This window comes from Neltuma alba, unplaced genomic scaffold, assembly GCF_004799145.2.
Source record: "Neltuma alba isolate B1F8T4 unplaced genomic scaffold, ASM479914v2 tig00001412_pilon, whole genome shotgun sequence".
NCBI lineage: Eukaryota > Viridiplantae > Streptophyta > Magnoliopsida > Fabales > Fabaceae > Neltuma > Neltuma alba.
Genome location: NW_021632453.1, coordinates 1 through 18,337, shown reverse-complemented (window position 1 = coordinate 18,337; position 18,337 = coordinate 1). Strand labels below are relative to the sequence as shown.

The window sequence follows — 18,337 nt, the reverse complement described above, 5'->3', positions numbered from 1 at the left end:
GTCTTCATGTTATGAGAGAGTTTCGTTAAATAATCCACGGAAAAAATATCTTCCCTAAGAGTATGAGAAAACAAGATCAACGGCATAAATAAATTATAAAAAGTATCTTTTCATTTTTTTTTATTAGTAAGGGCATAAATAAGACAATATTCACCTATCTTTATATAATTAACTTTACTTCATCTAGTGATTTCTTCATTTATGTTGGCCAAAAAAAAAAAGTGACGAGGATAATAATTGTCAAAATTTCTAGAGAACAATTAAAAAAGAATAAATATATAGAAATGGTGTGATCAATAGGGAAAAAATACTACCTCCGGTCTTAAATATAAAAGCTAGCGAATTAATTCGAAGAGATTAAGAAAATAAGTGAAGTTAGTTATTTGTAATAAATAGGTATTGTATTTCCTTACTATTATTATAAGGACTACTTTGAAAATATATCCTTACTAATTAAATATATTGGTTAGAGCTACTATTATTACAAGGACCACTTTGAGGAAAAAAAACATAAATATGAAAGACAAAATAGATTAAAATTTTATATTTAAGACTAAAATAAAAATCAATCGAGGTTTTATATTAAAGACGGGAGGTAATATATACTTGAAGAGAGGAAAATCTAAAGAAAGGGAAGAGAAAAAGTTGTGATTTTATATTCCAACACTCAACCTAAATACGGTGAAGTTTATTCGTTCTAGAAGTTTAGAAATTGTAATATCTTACCTATTATCTGGTCTTACGTGTTTCCTTTACAGTACTACGTAGTACGTAGGAGGATATGTGTCAGACGGTTGAAGATGTGAAATATACCGTGATTCCTTTTTGTCAACCCCACTAAATATCACCAATAATTTATTTTTAATACTCTCTCCACGTACAAATATTGCAACTTTACACCTAATTTTTAAATATTATAAAAATTAATATATTAATTTTTTTAAATATATCCTTCTTAATTATTTGCAATGAAAATATCATTCATTTCATTGAAATAGCCCCGTAGTATTTGTGCAATCAATAAAAATAATTTCAAAAAATTATAAATCTGATTATCAACAAAACTAATTAAAAGCATTAAAATTGTTTTCTCTCATTACTTATACTAAATCTTAATATCATATTAATTTATATTTTCTCACTACCCTCACTAAATATGAACATTTATTAAAAAATATATTTAATACTCATTAAAAAAGGTCTTATAAAAAGAATAAAAAATTTCTTTTAAAAAGGCTTCTATCATCAGTCCAAGAGGGAGCATTATACATTCTTCTAGAGAATTTGTCATCCAAAGCCATCCTTATCTTTCAGGCCGAAAAAACGCAACCTTATCTTTGACACTATGCCCCTCTCGCATGTCAGCTGATTGACCAGAACTAACCTCTAGGACTAGGTCCAATGATAAAATCTAGAAATATATAAAGTAGAATGTTGGGATAATTTTTTAAGATTAGCACCATCTTTCCTTAATATGCATGAATTTAAAATATCCTATATTTAGGACCGAAGCAAATACATTGTAAGCATCCGACTAATCTGAGCTCTCTGGCAAGAAAAACAAAACCTAATCTCAGCCCTTCTTCTTTTTGCAGCTTTGGCTCAAAATTGACATTCAACCAATGTGCGTCTCTTCTCATGAGAGACCTTTTCTACCATTTTTGCTAACAACTTCGCTTCTTCATATTTGTATATTGGGTTGAAAATTGGTCATTCAACCAACATGCTTCTCTTTTCAGAAGAGACTCTTTCAACCATTTTGCCAACAGATTTGCTTTTTTGGCTGTTGTTGCCACTGCTACAACTACTATCTCTCCTAGTGACAAACCGCTGCATGATCCGTATAGGAATTCCACCCAAATCGAAGTCTTCCTTCAAGGATTTTGTTAAGAATCTTATGTCTGTATCGGAAAGCTCAGTCTTTCCACGCAGGAATGCAACAAACGTCGGCGGCCGTGCCTTGACCTGCGTGAAATACTTGACCTTCGGCTGAGCTGCTTGATCTTTCCAAGAATGCCGGCTCATAACCTAATAAAACCAATATAAGATATTAAATGTTGATAAACAAAAGCAATGGACAGGTTTATTAACAATGTCACATGAAAATACATCATTTAATTGTTAGGATGGAAAGCAGATGAAACGAAAGGCAAAATCCCATTTTTGTTATCTTGTTAACAGGGAGATGACAAAGTAATCTAACATATTTATGTGTATTTCCTTCCTTTTCCTTGATAAAACGAGATAAGAGATGAAAAATGTCTATTTTTTCACTGTACCATGCCAAACAAAATGGTAACTAACTCGTCCACACTCTCTCTATCCTTTCTTCTCCTTTCTCTTCCGCTCTTTTTCTTTCGTTCCAATGATATTAAACAATGCATTAGTGATAGATTATAATTACAAAAAGATTAAACTTAGGGACCTATGAATAATTTCATATAATTCCTAATATTTACCTTAAGCAACCAACGATTCAGGCGTGCTGTAGGTAACCTGGAACACCATTTTTCGTATGTATCAATAACCTGCCGCAAGACGGCTGTCCGGCCTCTCCCCTCCACAGCTGAAGTGAATATAACTGGGATTCCTGTTATCTGCAGACAATAGCCAAAAGTCACCACAAAACCATAATAAAACTGAATGGTAAGGTAAAATAATACTCATCCCCCACATGAGGAGATACCAAAATGGTTACATAGTCTAACTTCATTATATGAAAGCAACAAAAACAAAACGGCAGTTATACTTAAGCACTAAACCCTAGATACACCATCTAAGCTTGCAGATCATAATTCACCATCTAAACATAATTGCATTGTACTAACAGATTTTTGTACGCGCAAGGCTTCCACAGTCAGCACTAACACATCCCCAATGTCATTTTTCAGCAATTCTGACCCAACGTTATATACTTTACAAACAGTTCGTGCCTGAGAGAGTTGGGAATGACAAGGGTGAGGATAAACATTTTTCTGCATTCTCTTTGAAGCCAGTTAGAAAGAGAGTCTTTCACTATTAATTTGTTCCCTCCGATTGAAAACACCTAGATTCACAAGTAAGAATTTTTCCTTGTTTGAGTCAATTATGTTCAATCTGCCAAATGGTCAGAGTCTCAGAAGAAAATTAGGAAATGACATAAGAGATTGTGTGGTTGATTTGAGCGATGGAAAGAGACTGTTGGACGGATTTTCTTTCTTTCTTTCTGGACATGAGATTTCTCTTCTTTTTGAACCATGAGGTTTAAACAGCATATCCAAATATATGATTTTGGCAACTATGAAAAAAATTGATAATACTTCAAGGCAATGTGATGATATTGTAACAAATAAAGGAAGTTAGTTAAGGGTTAGTTGGGTTAACAATGAGAGATGACCATTGGGAGCTAATGGCTATAAATAGATGGCTTAGGGACTGATTGTAATCAGGCTTTTGGTAAATGGAAATGTGATCACCCTGTTTCTCCTGTCTCCGTCTTATATCTCTTTCTCTGTATCTTGCTGTCTCTCTTCTCTAGCTTCCTCTCTTTCCCTCTCTCTTATGTCAGAATTACAAACAGCCAAAACAATGGATCTTAAATATATCAAACATTTGGTTTATTAGAAACAAACCTGAGGTATAATTGTCTGAATTTCTTGAGGAACAGCTTCCATAACCTTCTTGTATAATGAAGATTTTTGCTTCCCTCTAAGAAGATCCATCTTGTTCACAATCACAACCAGACCACGTCCCTCTTCTACTGCTCGTCTAGCAATAACTACCTCAGCGTGTTTCATACTTCGTCTGGCATTTGCAATCTAGCCAATAAAATTTGCAGGATAAGTTTATTAATAAAGGATGTGATAAGCATATAGAAAGGGAGACACATATTAGATCATGAAATTCTACAGTGAGGATATGAAAATCCCATTGGTCATTCACCTAGCAAAAGTCAACCACTAGCCTATATACGGTTATTCCTAATTCATACATCACCCACATTACAATGTTCACCAAATGGGTGAAACAGTAAGAAAGATACTGAATAACATGCATGTTTTTCAGAAAAAGCATAACTGAAAAGATAACACAAAGCACAATTAGCAAAATTTGAGTATCAAATGAGGTAGAACCTTTCAAGCAATAAATGAGTTTACGGAAACAATAAAATTTCATCGATAAACAATAGACCTCATGAGAGTGCAACTTTGCATGCCAATTGTAGTCTGGTAACATTACAGTTGAATTGCACAAACCTAAACCCACAGTATACTTGGCATACCTCTTCAGCATCAAGTACCAAAGCAATTATATGAGCCCTGAGCAGATTCTTTCTTGATTGCATGATGCTCAAGGAAGATGGCCCTTTATCTTGTTTTGTCCTCTGCAGCCACCCAGCGGTATCCACCTGAATGACCAGAAATTAAATGTAAATATTATTGTACCATGTTTTGAAGATTATAAAATTATCTAATGCCACGAGAACATATAAAAAGTATAAAGAAAGTAATCTGTCCTATAACTAGAGTCAAGGTTCATACTTCGCAGAAATATTTCCACCTCCTCCAATTATACCACAACTCTAGAGCCAACACAACAGGGAAATTAATGCGTACATACAAGATAAATATTTCTGCCTTGAAATTCAAATTGGGTTCTGATTGAATCTCTTGTCAGACCAGCTTCAGGACCCACAAGAACACGGTCTTCTTGTAACAATGTATTTAGTAAGGTTGATTTCCCCACATTGGGCCGTCCCACAATTGCTAACTGCAATGGAATTTTACTTTCATCAACCTCAGTGGAACAGCTGTCTTCACCGTGGCTATCATCCTGCGTTCCTTCATCCACAATTATTCAAAATTGAATGAATTCAAGGCAGAAAGATGGCAAAGCAACAATTAAACTTAATGAGATCAAATTTGCATATTCATCATCTCATAAAAAAATGATTAATACATTATTGGCCAAACAACCCGCTCCAATGAAAAGAAAAGACACATACATCACATAGTGATCAAAGTTTAAAACCTATACAATTAACAGGTATAATAAGTGCGTAGTAATCACATTTTCATCATCAGATGGGAAAATCTACTCTAAAACTGGGGTTATCTTACCATTTAAGACTTGAAGCATATAATCCTCCAGAACAGGCCTAAGAGACTGATACAACTCTGGCAAACCCAACCCAGTCTCTGCAGATATGGCAATAGGTTCCCCAAATCCTAAACGGAACATTTCAGAAGCAGCTGCCATAAGAGAACCACTAGCATCAAAGAGTGATTCACATTTATTCATCACTACAATAGGTTTGATTTGAGGTGCATGTTTGCGCAGCCATTTTCCAACCTCCAAATCAAGAGGATGAAGTCCAAATCTGGTCAGAAAAGTCAATAATAAATGGAAAAAATATTCAAGCAAAATCAGAATTAGCACTTTGCATTAAAGAGTTGCAATTCAAAATTGTAAGGATTGGTGACAAGACGTCAGTTACATTTAAAATATGAAATACAGAAGTGTTTTTTTCCTCTGGTTTTCAAATATATTTAAGTTTTAATGTTCATAGCACATTGTCGCCTAAGCTCCCATAAGTATAATGCAGATCATCAAGCCAGACAGCAATCAGACAACTTAATTCATGCAAAAAGGCTTATATATATGCAATTCATGTTTAAAACTAACCTTCCATCTGTCAGAAAGATTGCAAACTGAGACCTAGATAATACACTAGCAGTCATTCCTGCTGTTCTGTGAAGGATTGACCCCGAAGTCGCTTCTGCTTCTAATCCAGCCGAATCTAACACTTTAAACCGTAAATCACCCAACTTGGCAACCCCTTCTCGTATGTCCCGAGTAACATGATCATCAGGTGTGTTATATACCAGAGCCTCCCTCCTCCGGATCAAACTAAAAGTTATCATCCACACAAAAATGTGATCAGAGTTCAACGTTGTGTATCTTGCCTTAATTGACAGAAAACTAAGGATCTACCAAAAAAAGTACTCACCGGTTAAACAATGCTGACTTCCCTACATTAGGGCGACCGATGATCATAACAACAGGGAGCTTAGCAATTTCGATTTTAGTGAAATCCACCGGTTTTTCATATGTTTTCTTGGTCACTAAAACATCACCAGAATCATCACAAGACTTCTCAAAACAGCCTATCGTGGTACAACCATCATCTAAGTCAGCAGAAGACTTCACCGAATGGTTTTCAGTTTCAGTAGCGTGCAAATCAGATTCAATCAGTTTCTCCCCAGCAAGGGTACAAAATCCCCTGTCATGCAGAACCGAACAAGAAGTACTAATAGTTGAAATAATCAAGCCACCATTGCAATCCAAATAGTTTGCTGCTGAGCCGTGTATGAGCAAACGATTAAAAGGTTTTTCTGCAAAGCAACAAGCTGTCAATCATCAAATAAGTTTAACCCATCTCCTCCCAAAAACAACATGATCTTTAATTACTCTTGGAAATTGCGGTCTCATAACAGAACAGGAAGCATACACCAGGAAAAAAAAAACGGAGGGGCGTGGGGAAGAAGGATTCATCACATACCGAAGATAATTTTGGCACCGAAGGAGTGCCTGTCTCTGATAGAATCAGATATTAAGTTACTCAAGTTCCTCTGTAAAGAAGCACGTCTACATAGTAGACCAAGACCATTAAGCCTCCGGACCAAAATGGCTCCCAACAATAAATGAGACATCCCGAGTATCAGCTTTTACATCGACGGATGATCAACCCAAGAAGTGCTTCTCTACAAATCGCATGGTGATATTACTATGCCACATATGCAATAAAGCAATGGCCCCAAAACGATGTAAGATTGAATTTTTACTTCGAATCTCAACTTTTTACTTCCACTGTTAGGCTCTTTTACAGTTGTTCCACTAGCTCCACCACAAGCCTTTAAAGGTGGAAGCTATCACCCTGAAATGTTGAACTTGACTTAATCATACAACTATTCTATTAAACCCGCGAGGGAGGTGGCTGGTTAGGAACCTGCAAAGCCCCAGGTTATATGCTTAATTGCCTTCCTTGGCCCTACACGAACCAGGAAAAGATGAACTACAGAGGAATATCACACGCCTTTAGTTGCTCCTGCGTCTTTTCTGTGTCTTCTGCATCCCGTGTCCCACATCGTTCGCCGCTTGTTCCGCCGCAGCTGGTCACGCCGTCGAGAGCAAGAAACGAGAAAGTGTATCCCGTTTGGTATGTACAGTTTGGGATTTGATTTTGTTCGTGTGTATATATTGGAAAAGATGTTTGAATTGAGAGAGGCTTCGATCGACAAATTAGAGCGTCTCATTTTCCGAGCCTTCCATAAACCGCTAAACCCTCTGCTTCCGGATCTATCCGACACTCAACCCGGCGAAATTAGAATAAGCGGGGTCGGCCCAGAAGTGGGATCCGGCGTGCGAGCAAATTACATGTCATTTGTATCACCAAAAAAAAATTACATGTCATTTGATCATGATTTGAGTGCCAGTAGACGTAGGAGACTAATCTTTCATAACATAATAAACCAATACTCCTCTGATTCTTAATATAAGACCTATTTAACTAATTTGATTAGATTAAGAAAGTTTTAATTATAAGAAAAATGACACATTTTTCTTAAAACACCATAATCATCTTTCCTAATACCCATCTCCCTCTTCTATTTGATTATGGTTGACGGAGTATCCATAGGGATAATTTAGAGAAAATTGATAAATATGATAAATGAATCTTATATTTAGAACCAAAATCAGCTCAACAATTAGGTCTTATATTAAGAATCGAAAGAGTAATATTTAAATTTATGCCACATGACTTTAAATGGAATTGCCTCGCATAAAAAGAGAATGTTTATGCATAGCCAAAAAGGAAAAAAGAAAAAAAAAGAGTGCCAATTAATTCTAATGAAAATATGAAATAAGTTTTGCCTACTTAAACATAAGTACTCCCCGATCCTTAATATAAGACTCATTTAACTAATTTGATTAGATTAAACAAGTTAGGTAAGAGCCCGTTTGGATCAGCGATTGGAAAAGTAGCTTTTGGAGAAGTAAAGTTGGATATAAGCTAAATTTGATAAGTTGATTTGTGTTTGGATTAGAATTCAAAAAAGCCAGTTTGTAAAAGTAAGATTGGTAAAAAGTTGTTTAGATTATGGTTGTAAAATAACTAAAATGGGTGTGAGTTTTAATAAATAATCAAACATAATTTAAAAAAAAATGATTTCACATAATACAATAAAATTAAAAGAATTCAATATGAAGAAGTCAAATTTAATGAGTGAATTAAATTTTAAAATTTTAGAGAAATCATAAAAATAATTTAAATATAAAGTGAAATATGGAAAAAAAATGAACTGAGATAATACAATAAATTTAAATTAATTTAATATGAAGAAATGAAATTAATTGAGTTAATTAAATTTTGAAAACTTTAGAGAAAATGCTCTGGAAAAAATAATGCAAAAGGGAGAGAAAAAGGGAATAAAAATTTGCTGAGCATGTCAGAACCCTAATTTAGAAGTGGGACAAAATAAGCTACTCATAAACTCTATTCTTTAGCTTATTTTAAACGTACGACTGGCTAGCTTAAATTTTCACAAGCCCAATACAACAGACGCCCTCCCAAATAACACCTTCTAACTGAATCGGGCTTATCTGTATTTTAAGTCACCTTTTAAATGTGACATGATTTTCTTAAAATACTATAATTATCTTCCTTAATATCCCATTTTCCTCTACTATTTGATTATAGTTGATGGAGTATCTATAGGAATAATTTAGAGAAAATTGATAAATATAAGAAATGGGTCTTATATTTAGGATCAAAACTAACTTAACAATTAGGTTATATATTAAGGACCGGAAGAGTATTTGAGTTGGATTTGGCATATATTAATATTTAAAAGTCAAACCCAGTATCAAATTGAAAAAGTTAGCGAGACAAAATTCATCCACTCTGAACAATAGTAAAATCGGTGGTATAATAATTAGATAAAAAATAATATGATGAATTTATATAATAATATATGTATATAAATAATTAACAAAGAATTGGTCTAGCAATGTAATGCCTTACGCTAAAGGCCATTTGGAACTCGGACCAATGATACAATCTACGCCTGAAATCATTGGTATAAACGTGAAAAAGTCCCATATCAAAAGTTTTGAGAAATATTAATGGAAGTCACAGATGGATTAAAAGGTCTTTTTATCAAAGAAATCGCATTGATTAATATTGCTCTTCTTGTACTCTTATTACATCATTTTTACCATCAAAATTTATTTTGAAGATCAATATAGTATTTTTTTTTGAATTTTTATGTTCAAATATATTATGAGTTCATACTTGGCATCAGATTTAAAGAAAATTATACATGTATTGTTTATAATTCATATGTAATGAGTTTCCTATAAAATTTATATTGCATATAAAATAATACTACCTCCGGTCCTATTTATAAAAAACTAGTTGATTAATTTGAGAAAATTAAAGAAAGAATTTAAGTTAGTTATTTGTACTAAATAGGTGTTGTCTTTCCTAAAATATCATTACTAATCAAGTGTATTGGCTAGAATTATTATTATTAAAAGGACTATTTTGGAAAAAAAATGTATAAATATGAGAGACAAAATAGATTGGGGTCTTATATTTAAGACCAAAATAAAAGTCAAACAAGATCTTATATTAAAAACTGGAGATAATAATTTTTCTGGGCCACAAAATTAATAATTTTTCAAAAAAATAATTTTCTTTTTGAATTAATATGTCTAAAATAAGAAGTATATATTATATTATACAAAATAAGTAAACCAATATAATTTGATGTTTGATATTTTGATGAGTAGTTTTTTTTACCATCATATTTTGATGACTATTTAATGGCATGTCCGACTTAAAAAAATTATGAATTATAACTACTAATATGATACTCCTCCAGTCCTTAATATAAGACCCATTTGACTAATTTGATTAGATTAAGGAAGTTAGGTAAGTTAGTTAATTATAAAAAATGTGACATGTTTTTCCTAAAACACTATGATCATCTTTCTTAATACCTTTCTCCCCCTTCTACTTAATTATGGTTTAGATAATATCTATAGGGGTAATTTAGAGAAAATTGATAAATATGATAAATGGGTCTTGTATTTAAGACCAAAACTAACTCAACAATTGGGTCTTATATTAAGGACTAGAGGAGTACTAGGATTTTTGGTAGAATTTTTATATTAAATATATATAGGAAATAAAATTATCTGAATTTTTTTAGTCAACTATTTAATTTGGATTAGCTTCGGAGATTATTTCATTCTCGAATCCGTCGTCTGCAGGAGAGAAGCCCAACTGTCTCGTCACTCGCCATAGTGGCAAGCTTCCACTCTTTTCTCAAGTCTATATTTATGTCTCTGCAATGCTTCTTTTCCGTTTCGATCACTCCTCTCCTCACTTCCTCTAGATTCTCTTTGGATCCGCAGTGTCCCGTCTCCCCAAATCTGCTGGAGTTTGAGTAAAAAAGAGGAGAAAAAACCCTAGGCCTATAACTATTGCGAGCGACAGAAAACTTATTCAATTTTGCTTTTTGCTTGAATTATTTGGGGATTCTGCGTCAGAAGGAACATTTTGTAGTTCTTTACTGGAATTTGAACTGGGATTTTTGGGTTGGGCGTATATAATAGTTGAATTCGAAAATTTTGTGCTTCCTGTTCTGAGTGATTATGGAAGGCTTGTCGTCGCATCCCATACCTCGAACAGTAGAGGAGGTTTTTAGCGACTTTAAGGGCAGAAGAGCTGGAATGATTAAGGCCCTTACTACGGGTTCGCTCTCTTCTTCTTCTTCTGAGTTTCGATAATCAAGAAAAGTCTTGTACAGTTCTTATGTTTACTCATATTGTTCTTCTGAGCTTTTTGTTGTCTTTCTTTTTGCAGATGTCGAAAAGTTCTACCAGCAGTGCGACCCTGGTGGGTTACCTCAATATTCTTTTCCTTTATTTATTTATTTATTTTTTGGTTTTTTGTCCCCTTTTTTTTTTCCTGGGATTTCATCCTCCATAGATTGTAGGTGATTTTTCTTAGAGCATGTGTTTCACTCATGTTTGTTTCACTTTGGTACGTGTGCCTACTGGTTGTAGCGAGGGCTGTCTTGAGTAGTGTGAAATTTAAGCTATTCATTCGTGGTTTTAAGCTTCGGTACTTGTTTGTGTTACTCTGGCACAAGCTCACAGCATTCGCTTAATAAATACTTGTAGCGAGGGCTCTCTCTAGAAATACTTGTCCATGATTCAGTGATTGCTGAGGAACTTCTCCCTACCATTTCCGACCTGGCAGATTGGTTAAGAATATTTTCTGCTCGGTGTCATTTTGGAGGACCCTCACGCACTGCGTGGGGTAGTGTTTTCATTTTGCTCTAAACTATCCAAAATAATTTTGTTGGTTAACACGATGCAACAAGATATAAGTGCATGTCATACCACCATTGTTATCTTTATTTTTTTTCCTGGGAGCTTGTATTCTATTTGGCAGCTGAAGACTCCTCTGTCTTTATGCTAGTAGCATTGTTGATGCTATGGATTCTTCTTTAAAGTTTAAGTGATTCTAGTGGCTTCTTAATATTTACTTCCCTGTGATACCATCAGTCCCTTATGGAGAAATTGATGCTTGATACTCTTACGGTGTTTGTTGGATACAGTGCGTTATTTCTTAATCCTAAATTGTTCTTTTGGTAGAGAAGGAGAACTTGTGTCTATATGGATTTCCTAATGAAACATGGCAAGTGAATTTGCCAGTTGAGGAAGTGCCTCCTGAACTTCCTGAGCCAGCTTTAGGTATAAACTTTGCTAGGGATGGGATGCAAGAGAAGGACTGGTTATCACTTGTTGCAGTTCACAGTGACTCATGGCTGCTTGCTGTTGCTTTCTATTTTGGTGCTCGATTTGGCTTTGGTAAGAATGAGAGGTAAGGGTCGTAACTCCTATTATGTTCCTATGTAACATGTTTTTATTCTTTTGAAGCCTTGAAACGTTACTTTCCCATATTCATTTTGTTTTGTGTAGTCTTAATTCTGGATTTCTTTTGTACATTTTTTTTGCTGGCCAGAACTTCTTTTGCACATCTTAGTTTAAAATGTTTTTTAATTTCAGGCAAAGCGGAATGTATATAGTGAAACAAATTATGTAATATATTAATTAATTACTACCTCCAGTATTGCACTACAATGTGGATCTTATATTTCAGACTGGAGGTAGTATTTTGAAGGAATTTTTCAGTCAGCTGATCTATTGTTATATTTTCAATATCTTAAATATTTTGTTCTGTGTAAGTATCAATAAGACTGTTATATGCACAGACAAACATCACCATGGGTGAGCATAACTCATGGAATAATTGAGATGATACATCATTGAGCTAATTCAATTTTAGTACTTGCTTTTAGATTCTTCGTTTAAGTGCTTTTTGTGCTTTATGTAACTGTAAATATTGAATCATAGAAGACCTTGTTTCGTGCCTATTTATGCTAATTACAAGAATAACTTGTTAGCTTCTCTTTGTTCTGTGGATTCTCAACCTTGCTTGTCTTTTATGTTTCTATATATTATCTTAGGAACTGGATAATAACATAAAACATTTATTTTATTTGCTCTCTAGTGTAGCTTCTATTTTGTTGACACTGTTCTCATGTTATAGATCCCTTCACTAATGTCTTTGACCTCATGGGACCTGGAACCTTTTGAGGCTTACGTGATATTTAAAGTTTTGAGTGTGCTTTTGAATTATAATTATGGGGTGATGCCATGATGGGGATGTAGCACTGTTGAAGTCTTCAATCCAATTTCGAACTTCTGAATAAAACTATGTTTGGGATTTCTTTTTGAGTAAAATATTGTAATGTAAAATGTATGACTTTAAGTTGTAACTAAATGCCCTGTTACATGAATGAAAAGCAAGAGTGTAAAGAATATTATTATATTTCACTTTAAGGCGTGGTGATCTGTCAACTTGCCTTCTTTTAACGACGTACTGTCAAATGTAGCCCATGTTATGATTAGGTCTGGATCCATATTGATTGTGCTTGTCACTTCAACTCAATTTTTTCCCCTTTAAATCTTCTATCACTTTGCCGTTGAAGGATGCTGTTGTATTATTGTAAATGACGGACTTAGCTGATGGGATTAGTTACTTGTGAAGAACAGGGAATGTCTATAAATAGGAACACACAAGGCTGTGTAAATGATTCTGATCCCTAGTGAAATGTTCAGCGAAGATATTCAGCAAGCTCTTTCTCATCTCTCTTTCCCTCTCTGTTTCCTATTACTCTCTTTCTCTCCCTCTTTCCCTGTTTATTCTTTCCAGATTACAAACCTACATCACATGTTTTGGGGATACGCCAAGTTCTTTTTTCTGGGGATACACACACTGTTCCTCTCCCTCTTTCCCTGTTTCTCCTTTCCAGATTACAAACCTACATCACATGTTTTGGGGATACACCAGGTTATTCTGTCTGGGGATACACACATTGTTTCATAATTTTAATAAAAAAAATTTGTGCGGTTGCGATTCTCTGGTCTGTAAATGTGGGAAGGAATTTCTGTATCTTCAAGGGTATATTTTTCTCTCCGAGATATGTAGTTACTTACCTTGGTTGCTTTCTTATTTGTACCTCTGCTACATCTATTAGCTATTTGGTAAGAGTCAGGCATTTCCTCTTCTGACCTACAGCTGCATTAGGGAGAGGATTAGTTAATTATGCATTGGTTAGAGTGGCAGATTGACTTTTAGGGACAATTAAGTAATAATTAATACTTAATATTAAATGTTGTGTTCTTTTATGTAGAATGACTTTGTTGATGTGCCGTTGCCCGTTTAGGAGGTAGTTTTATTTTTTATGATGTGTTGTGAATTGCCTATGGAGTTGGTTATGTTGCCATTTAGTTGTTTGAATCTATATCGTCTGTTTTGAAAGCATTATATGATGGCCTGACTTTAGTAGCACTCTTCTGAAGCTAACTGTTTTCTGTGGTCTTAAGCTAGATCTTTCATGAGCTTGAAGAAACTATTTGCAAGTCTTGCCTGTTCAAAGCTATATTATTTATGCATCTGCGGGGGAATTAATGCTTGTGTATGATTCCCCACCTAGGTTACAGTTTACTCTGTGTAGGATATGCTTCTAATTTTAGTTCAAATGGTTATATACAGGAAAAGGCTTTTTCAAATGATAAATGATCTCCCAACGATATTTGAAGTTGTGACAGGAAGTGCCAAGCAATCAAAGGATCATTCAGCTGCTCATAGCAATGGTAGCAAAAGCAAATCAAGTGGGAAGGTGGCTCACAGTATTCAATTACATTTTCTTGGTTTGTGTTTGTGTTTGTGTTTGTGTTGTTGTACTTACTGTTTGTGTGCTCCCTTCCAACAGTCTCGCCAATCTGAGTCACAGGCCAAGGTAGTGAAGATGTCACCACCACCCAAAGAAGACGATGAGAGTGGAGAAGAAGATGAAGATGACGAACAAGGTGCAACGTGTGGGGCATGTGGCGATAACTATGCAAATGATGAATTCTGGATCTGTTGTGACGTGTGTGAGAGATGGTTCCATGGAAAATGTGTCAAGATTACTCCTGCTAAGGCTGAGCACATTAAGCAGTACAAGTGCCCAAGCTGTAGCAACAAAAGGGCTAGAGTCTAGAAGCTCTCAATCACTGATTGAACAAAACAGACAAGGTTCAGAATGTTTGATAACAAATTTATCTAGATGTGAACTTTAATGATTTTGCAGACAGAATGTCAAGTTTTGCTAATGTTAATTTCTAAATCCTACTTCGTCTAATCTTTTTGAGAATTGTCTGTTGAAGTAAAACTTGCCTACAAAGATGTTGTCATCAATATATTCTGTAGTGCTGATGATCAGCCTAATTAGCATTGCCTGCGTACGGTTACGGTTTGTTATTCATCTCTTTATTCTCATGTGATATATTTTAAGGCTTGGAAGTTTAGAAATGAAAAAGCAGGATGCTGACACCTGATAGATGATATCAGTCACAACTGCATATCATCTTTTCAAGCATGAAGATCCTTTGAAGTAATCTTTGGCTTCAGTTTTCTAAGAGGCTCCAACTTTGAGCATTGCTTAAATGGAGCTACCATGAAGACGCCCAAGATTCATCTGCTGTGCTGAGATGATGCAGGAGTCTTGTTTCTTTTTTGCCATTTTGTGGTTTTCTCTCTGTTGAACACTGATCACGAGTTGTGGCCAGACTAGCTAGAAATTTTCTCCTTTTCACATTTATTTTGAATTCTGGTGAGAGAGCAGCGGTTATGATCATAGTTGCAGTTAAAACATACAGTTCTTTACTGATTGCTGTGAAAAAAATTTCAAATACCTTTTGATGTGAGGCGTCAAAAGAATGTTTGATACAGGCAAGGGGTGATGTTAATACTGTTCGTTTACTCTCGCTGCCCAAATTTTTTTTCCTTTTAATGCTGGAATAGTGAAGAAATTCGAGTTTTGACCAAGGCAATGTCCTTAGAAGCCGCTTGATGAGTGACTCAACTTCATCAAAAATTATGTTTTTTTTTTTAATAGTATCGGCAATGAAGTTTTAGGATATCTTGTGTGTTGTGTGAAATTAAAGGAATGAGTTGTACTTTTTATGGATGAATAGTAGGCCTGTTTGTTAAAGAGTTATCATATTATATATGGAGATTTATCAATAAGGGAAGATGATATTATTATTTGTTCTATATTTCCATTTAAATATCACTCCGGTAAATTTTACAAAAGTTAAACATGCATGACTTATGGCGATGAAAATAATAAATATAAATAATGAAGTAAAGTTATTTTATATTAACGACAAAATATCGAGGGAAAAAATACCGTAACAAAGTTTGAATGAAAAATGATGTGAATTAAAGTGATTTAATTATCAATTTTCAAATTACAATGATCAAATTCAAAATTGAATGAAACTATAAAAACTACAATATCTTTCCCTACCAGTAATCTCTGCAAGAACAAAGCCCATCATTAAAACAGTGAAACCTGTTATTATCCCTCACAATTATTTTCCTTCCCTCCAATTTAGATATCATCTTGATGCTTGTATGACAGTCCTCACATATCCTTAAGTTCTTCACTACCCTTATTACTGTCCCCATCTCACTAACTAGTAGACCAAAACAAACAGCCAATTTCTCACTGTGAACTCCCACCATCTCTTCCTTCTCTTCTTCTTCAACATCCCTTAATACACAACTTTTATCTGCTACATATCCTGCATTTCTCATCTTAACTTTCAGACCTATCAGAAGCTTATAGATATCATCTGACCTTTCATGTGATCTGTCTCCCACTATGAACTTGTTCATTTGACCCTTATGTTCCACCCAACTCCACCCAGTTGATTTCTTCAATCCTTGTTTTGTCATTGTTTTCCTAACTTCATCAACATCTTCCCACCTACCAGCTGAAGCATATATGTTTGATAGTAACACATAATTGCCTGAGTTATGTGGCTCAAGCTTGAACAGTTTTGCTGCAGCAAGTTCCCCGAGTTTGATTCGTTTATGAATTCGGCAAGCGCTTAGAAGGGAGCCATAGATTCCAGCATGGGGTTCCATTGGCATGGTTGAAATCAACTTGATTGCTTCTCCTAGTTTACCCACTCTGCCTAACAGATCAATCAAGCATGCATAGTGATCTACATCAGGAACTTCAATTGATTCAAAAACCTTGTGGCCTTCTAATAATAATCCTTCATGACTACATGCTGTCAGTGCTCCTATATAGGTTATCCGATCTGGTTTAATCCCTTCTTCTTTCATTTTTGACAGTAGATTTATAGCTTTATGTCCATGGCCATGGGCTGCATACCCTGAAATAAATGTGTTGTAGGAAACCACATCTCTGGTTTCCATTTCTTGAAATGTTCTTGTGGCATCTTCCATGCTGCCACATCTTGAGTACATGAAAATTATAGAGTTGTATCCTGAGATGGTGAGATTGATGTGATTTTCTTTCAGGATGCTCACAGCCCAATTACCCAACTCTAGTGCCCCAAGATGTCCACAAGCAGAGATAACACTAACCATAGTCACCTCATCAGGTCTTGAATCTTTACGGGAGATCATTTCTTTGAACAGGTCCAGTGCTGCGAGTGACTCGCCATTTTGAGCATAACCAGCAATCATAGAATTCCATGAGACAGTATTCTTCTCTGGCATCTCATTGAAGAGGTATCGTGCTGACGATAAATCCCCTACTCTTGCACATGCAGAAATCATGGCATTCCATGAGATAATGTTTCTATGCATACCTAGTTGATTAAAAATGTCCCGAGCAGCCTCTAGGTTCCCATATTTTGCATGCATATCAAGCAGCGCCGTCCTCACATAATAACTTGAATAATTTTTCTTTCTGTATAGCCTTCTGACCAGTGACTCAGCAATACAGGGATCCCCAAGAGATGAACAAGATGATATAACAGTAACCCATGTTGTTTCATCTGGTTCCATCCCAGAATCAAGCATGTCGTCAAACAATCTTAAAGTCTCTTCAGGAGCTCCACTTTGAGCATACCCTGATAACATTGCATTCCAAGACACCACAGTTCTCTCTGGCATCTTGTCAAAATACACCCTTGCACTTTCCAAATCCCTTAACTTGGCATACCCTGTAACCATAGTGGTCCAAGTAACAACATTCCTCTCAGAATCATTCATCAAATGAAAAATCCTCCTAGCTTCCTCCTCATTGCCCCACTTCCAACACCCACCAATCATCACATTCCAATCTGCAGCACTTCTCTCAGTCATTTCATCAAACACCTTCCAAGCAATTTCAATACCTTCATGTTTCGCATACGCACCCATAATCGCATTCTTCACATAACGCTCATCAACATGACCCAATTTCACTACATGAGCATGGAACATGAAGCTGGCTTTTCCTGCAGCTTTTATCAAAACTGGGAAAAAGGGTATCCCAGGAGGCTTTATACCAAGTGATTGCATATGTTTGTAGAGCAGAAGTACTTCAGTTTGGGCACCAACTTGAGAATAGCATTTGAGCATGGAAGTGAAGACATGAAGATCAGGTACAGTAGCAGAACAGAAAACAGAACGAGCATAGGTGAATGGTGCGAGCAGGTTAGTGCAGTGGGAAAGCAATAAAGCCACCCAGTGGTTTTTGGTAGTGAGAGAATGGTGAATGAGGTGGGCATGGAGCTGTCTTAGATGATTGAGATTGGCTACTTGGTGGCTATGTTGTTCAAATGTGACATGCCAAGGCACGTCCGTACACGCTCTTGCTCTTGGCAACAAATATATACGCTCAAGTAAGGCACGCCCAAAAGTTCT

General features: G+C 35.3%; 3 protein-coding genes across 3 annotated transcripts; 1 reads left to right on the top strand and 2 right to left on the bottom strand.

Annotated features, from left to right (window-relative positions):
- Positions 1–1,398: 1,398 nt before the first annotated feature.
- Positions 1,399–6,981, bottom strand: LOC114756817 (GTPase Der). Its single transcript, XM_028945760.1, has 9 exons — positions 6,542–6,981; positions 5,990–6,374; positions 5,665–5,889; positions 5,100–5,359; positions 4,600–4,820; positions 4,262–4,387; positions 3,612–3,797; positions 2,460–2,597; positions 1,399–2,028 (listed from the first exon to the last, which is right to left on the bottom strand). Exons 1-9 carry the CDS (start codon positions 6,690–6,692, stop codon positions 1,711–1,713), a joined length of 2,010 nt encoding a protein of 669 aa, XP_028801593.1. The 5' UTR covers positions 6,693–6,981; the 3' UTR covers positions 1,399–1,710.
- A 3,331-nt stretch (positions 6,982–10,312) lies between these two features.
- On the top strand, positions 10,313–14,899 carry LOC114756836 (PHD finger protein Alfin1). The gene is made up of 5 exons (XM_028945780.1): positions 10,313–10,801; positions 10,913–10,945; positions 11,710–11,938; positions 14,177–14,303; positions 14,397–14,899. Exons 1-5 carry the CDS (start codon positions 10,702–10,704, stop codon positions 14,664–14,666), a joined length of 759 nt encoding a protein of 252 aa, XP_028801613.1. The 5' UTR covers positions 10,313–10,701; the 3' UTR covers positions 14,667–14,899.
- Positions 14,900–15,973: 1,074 nt separating this feature from the next.
- Positions 15,974–18,261, bottom strand: LOC114756826 (pentatricopeptide repeat-containing protein At1g14470-like). The gene is given in 2 exon segments (XM_028945769.1): positions 15,974–18,237; positions 18,240–18,261. Coding segments are annotated over 2 exon segments (2,286 nt in total).
- Positions 18,262–18,337: the final 76 nt, after the last annotated feature.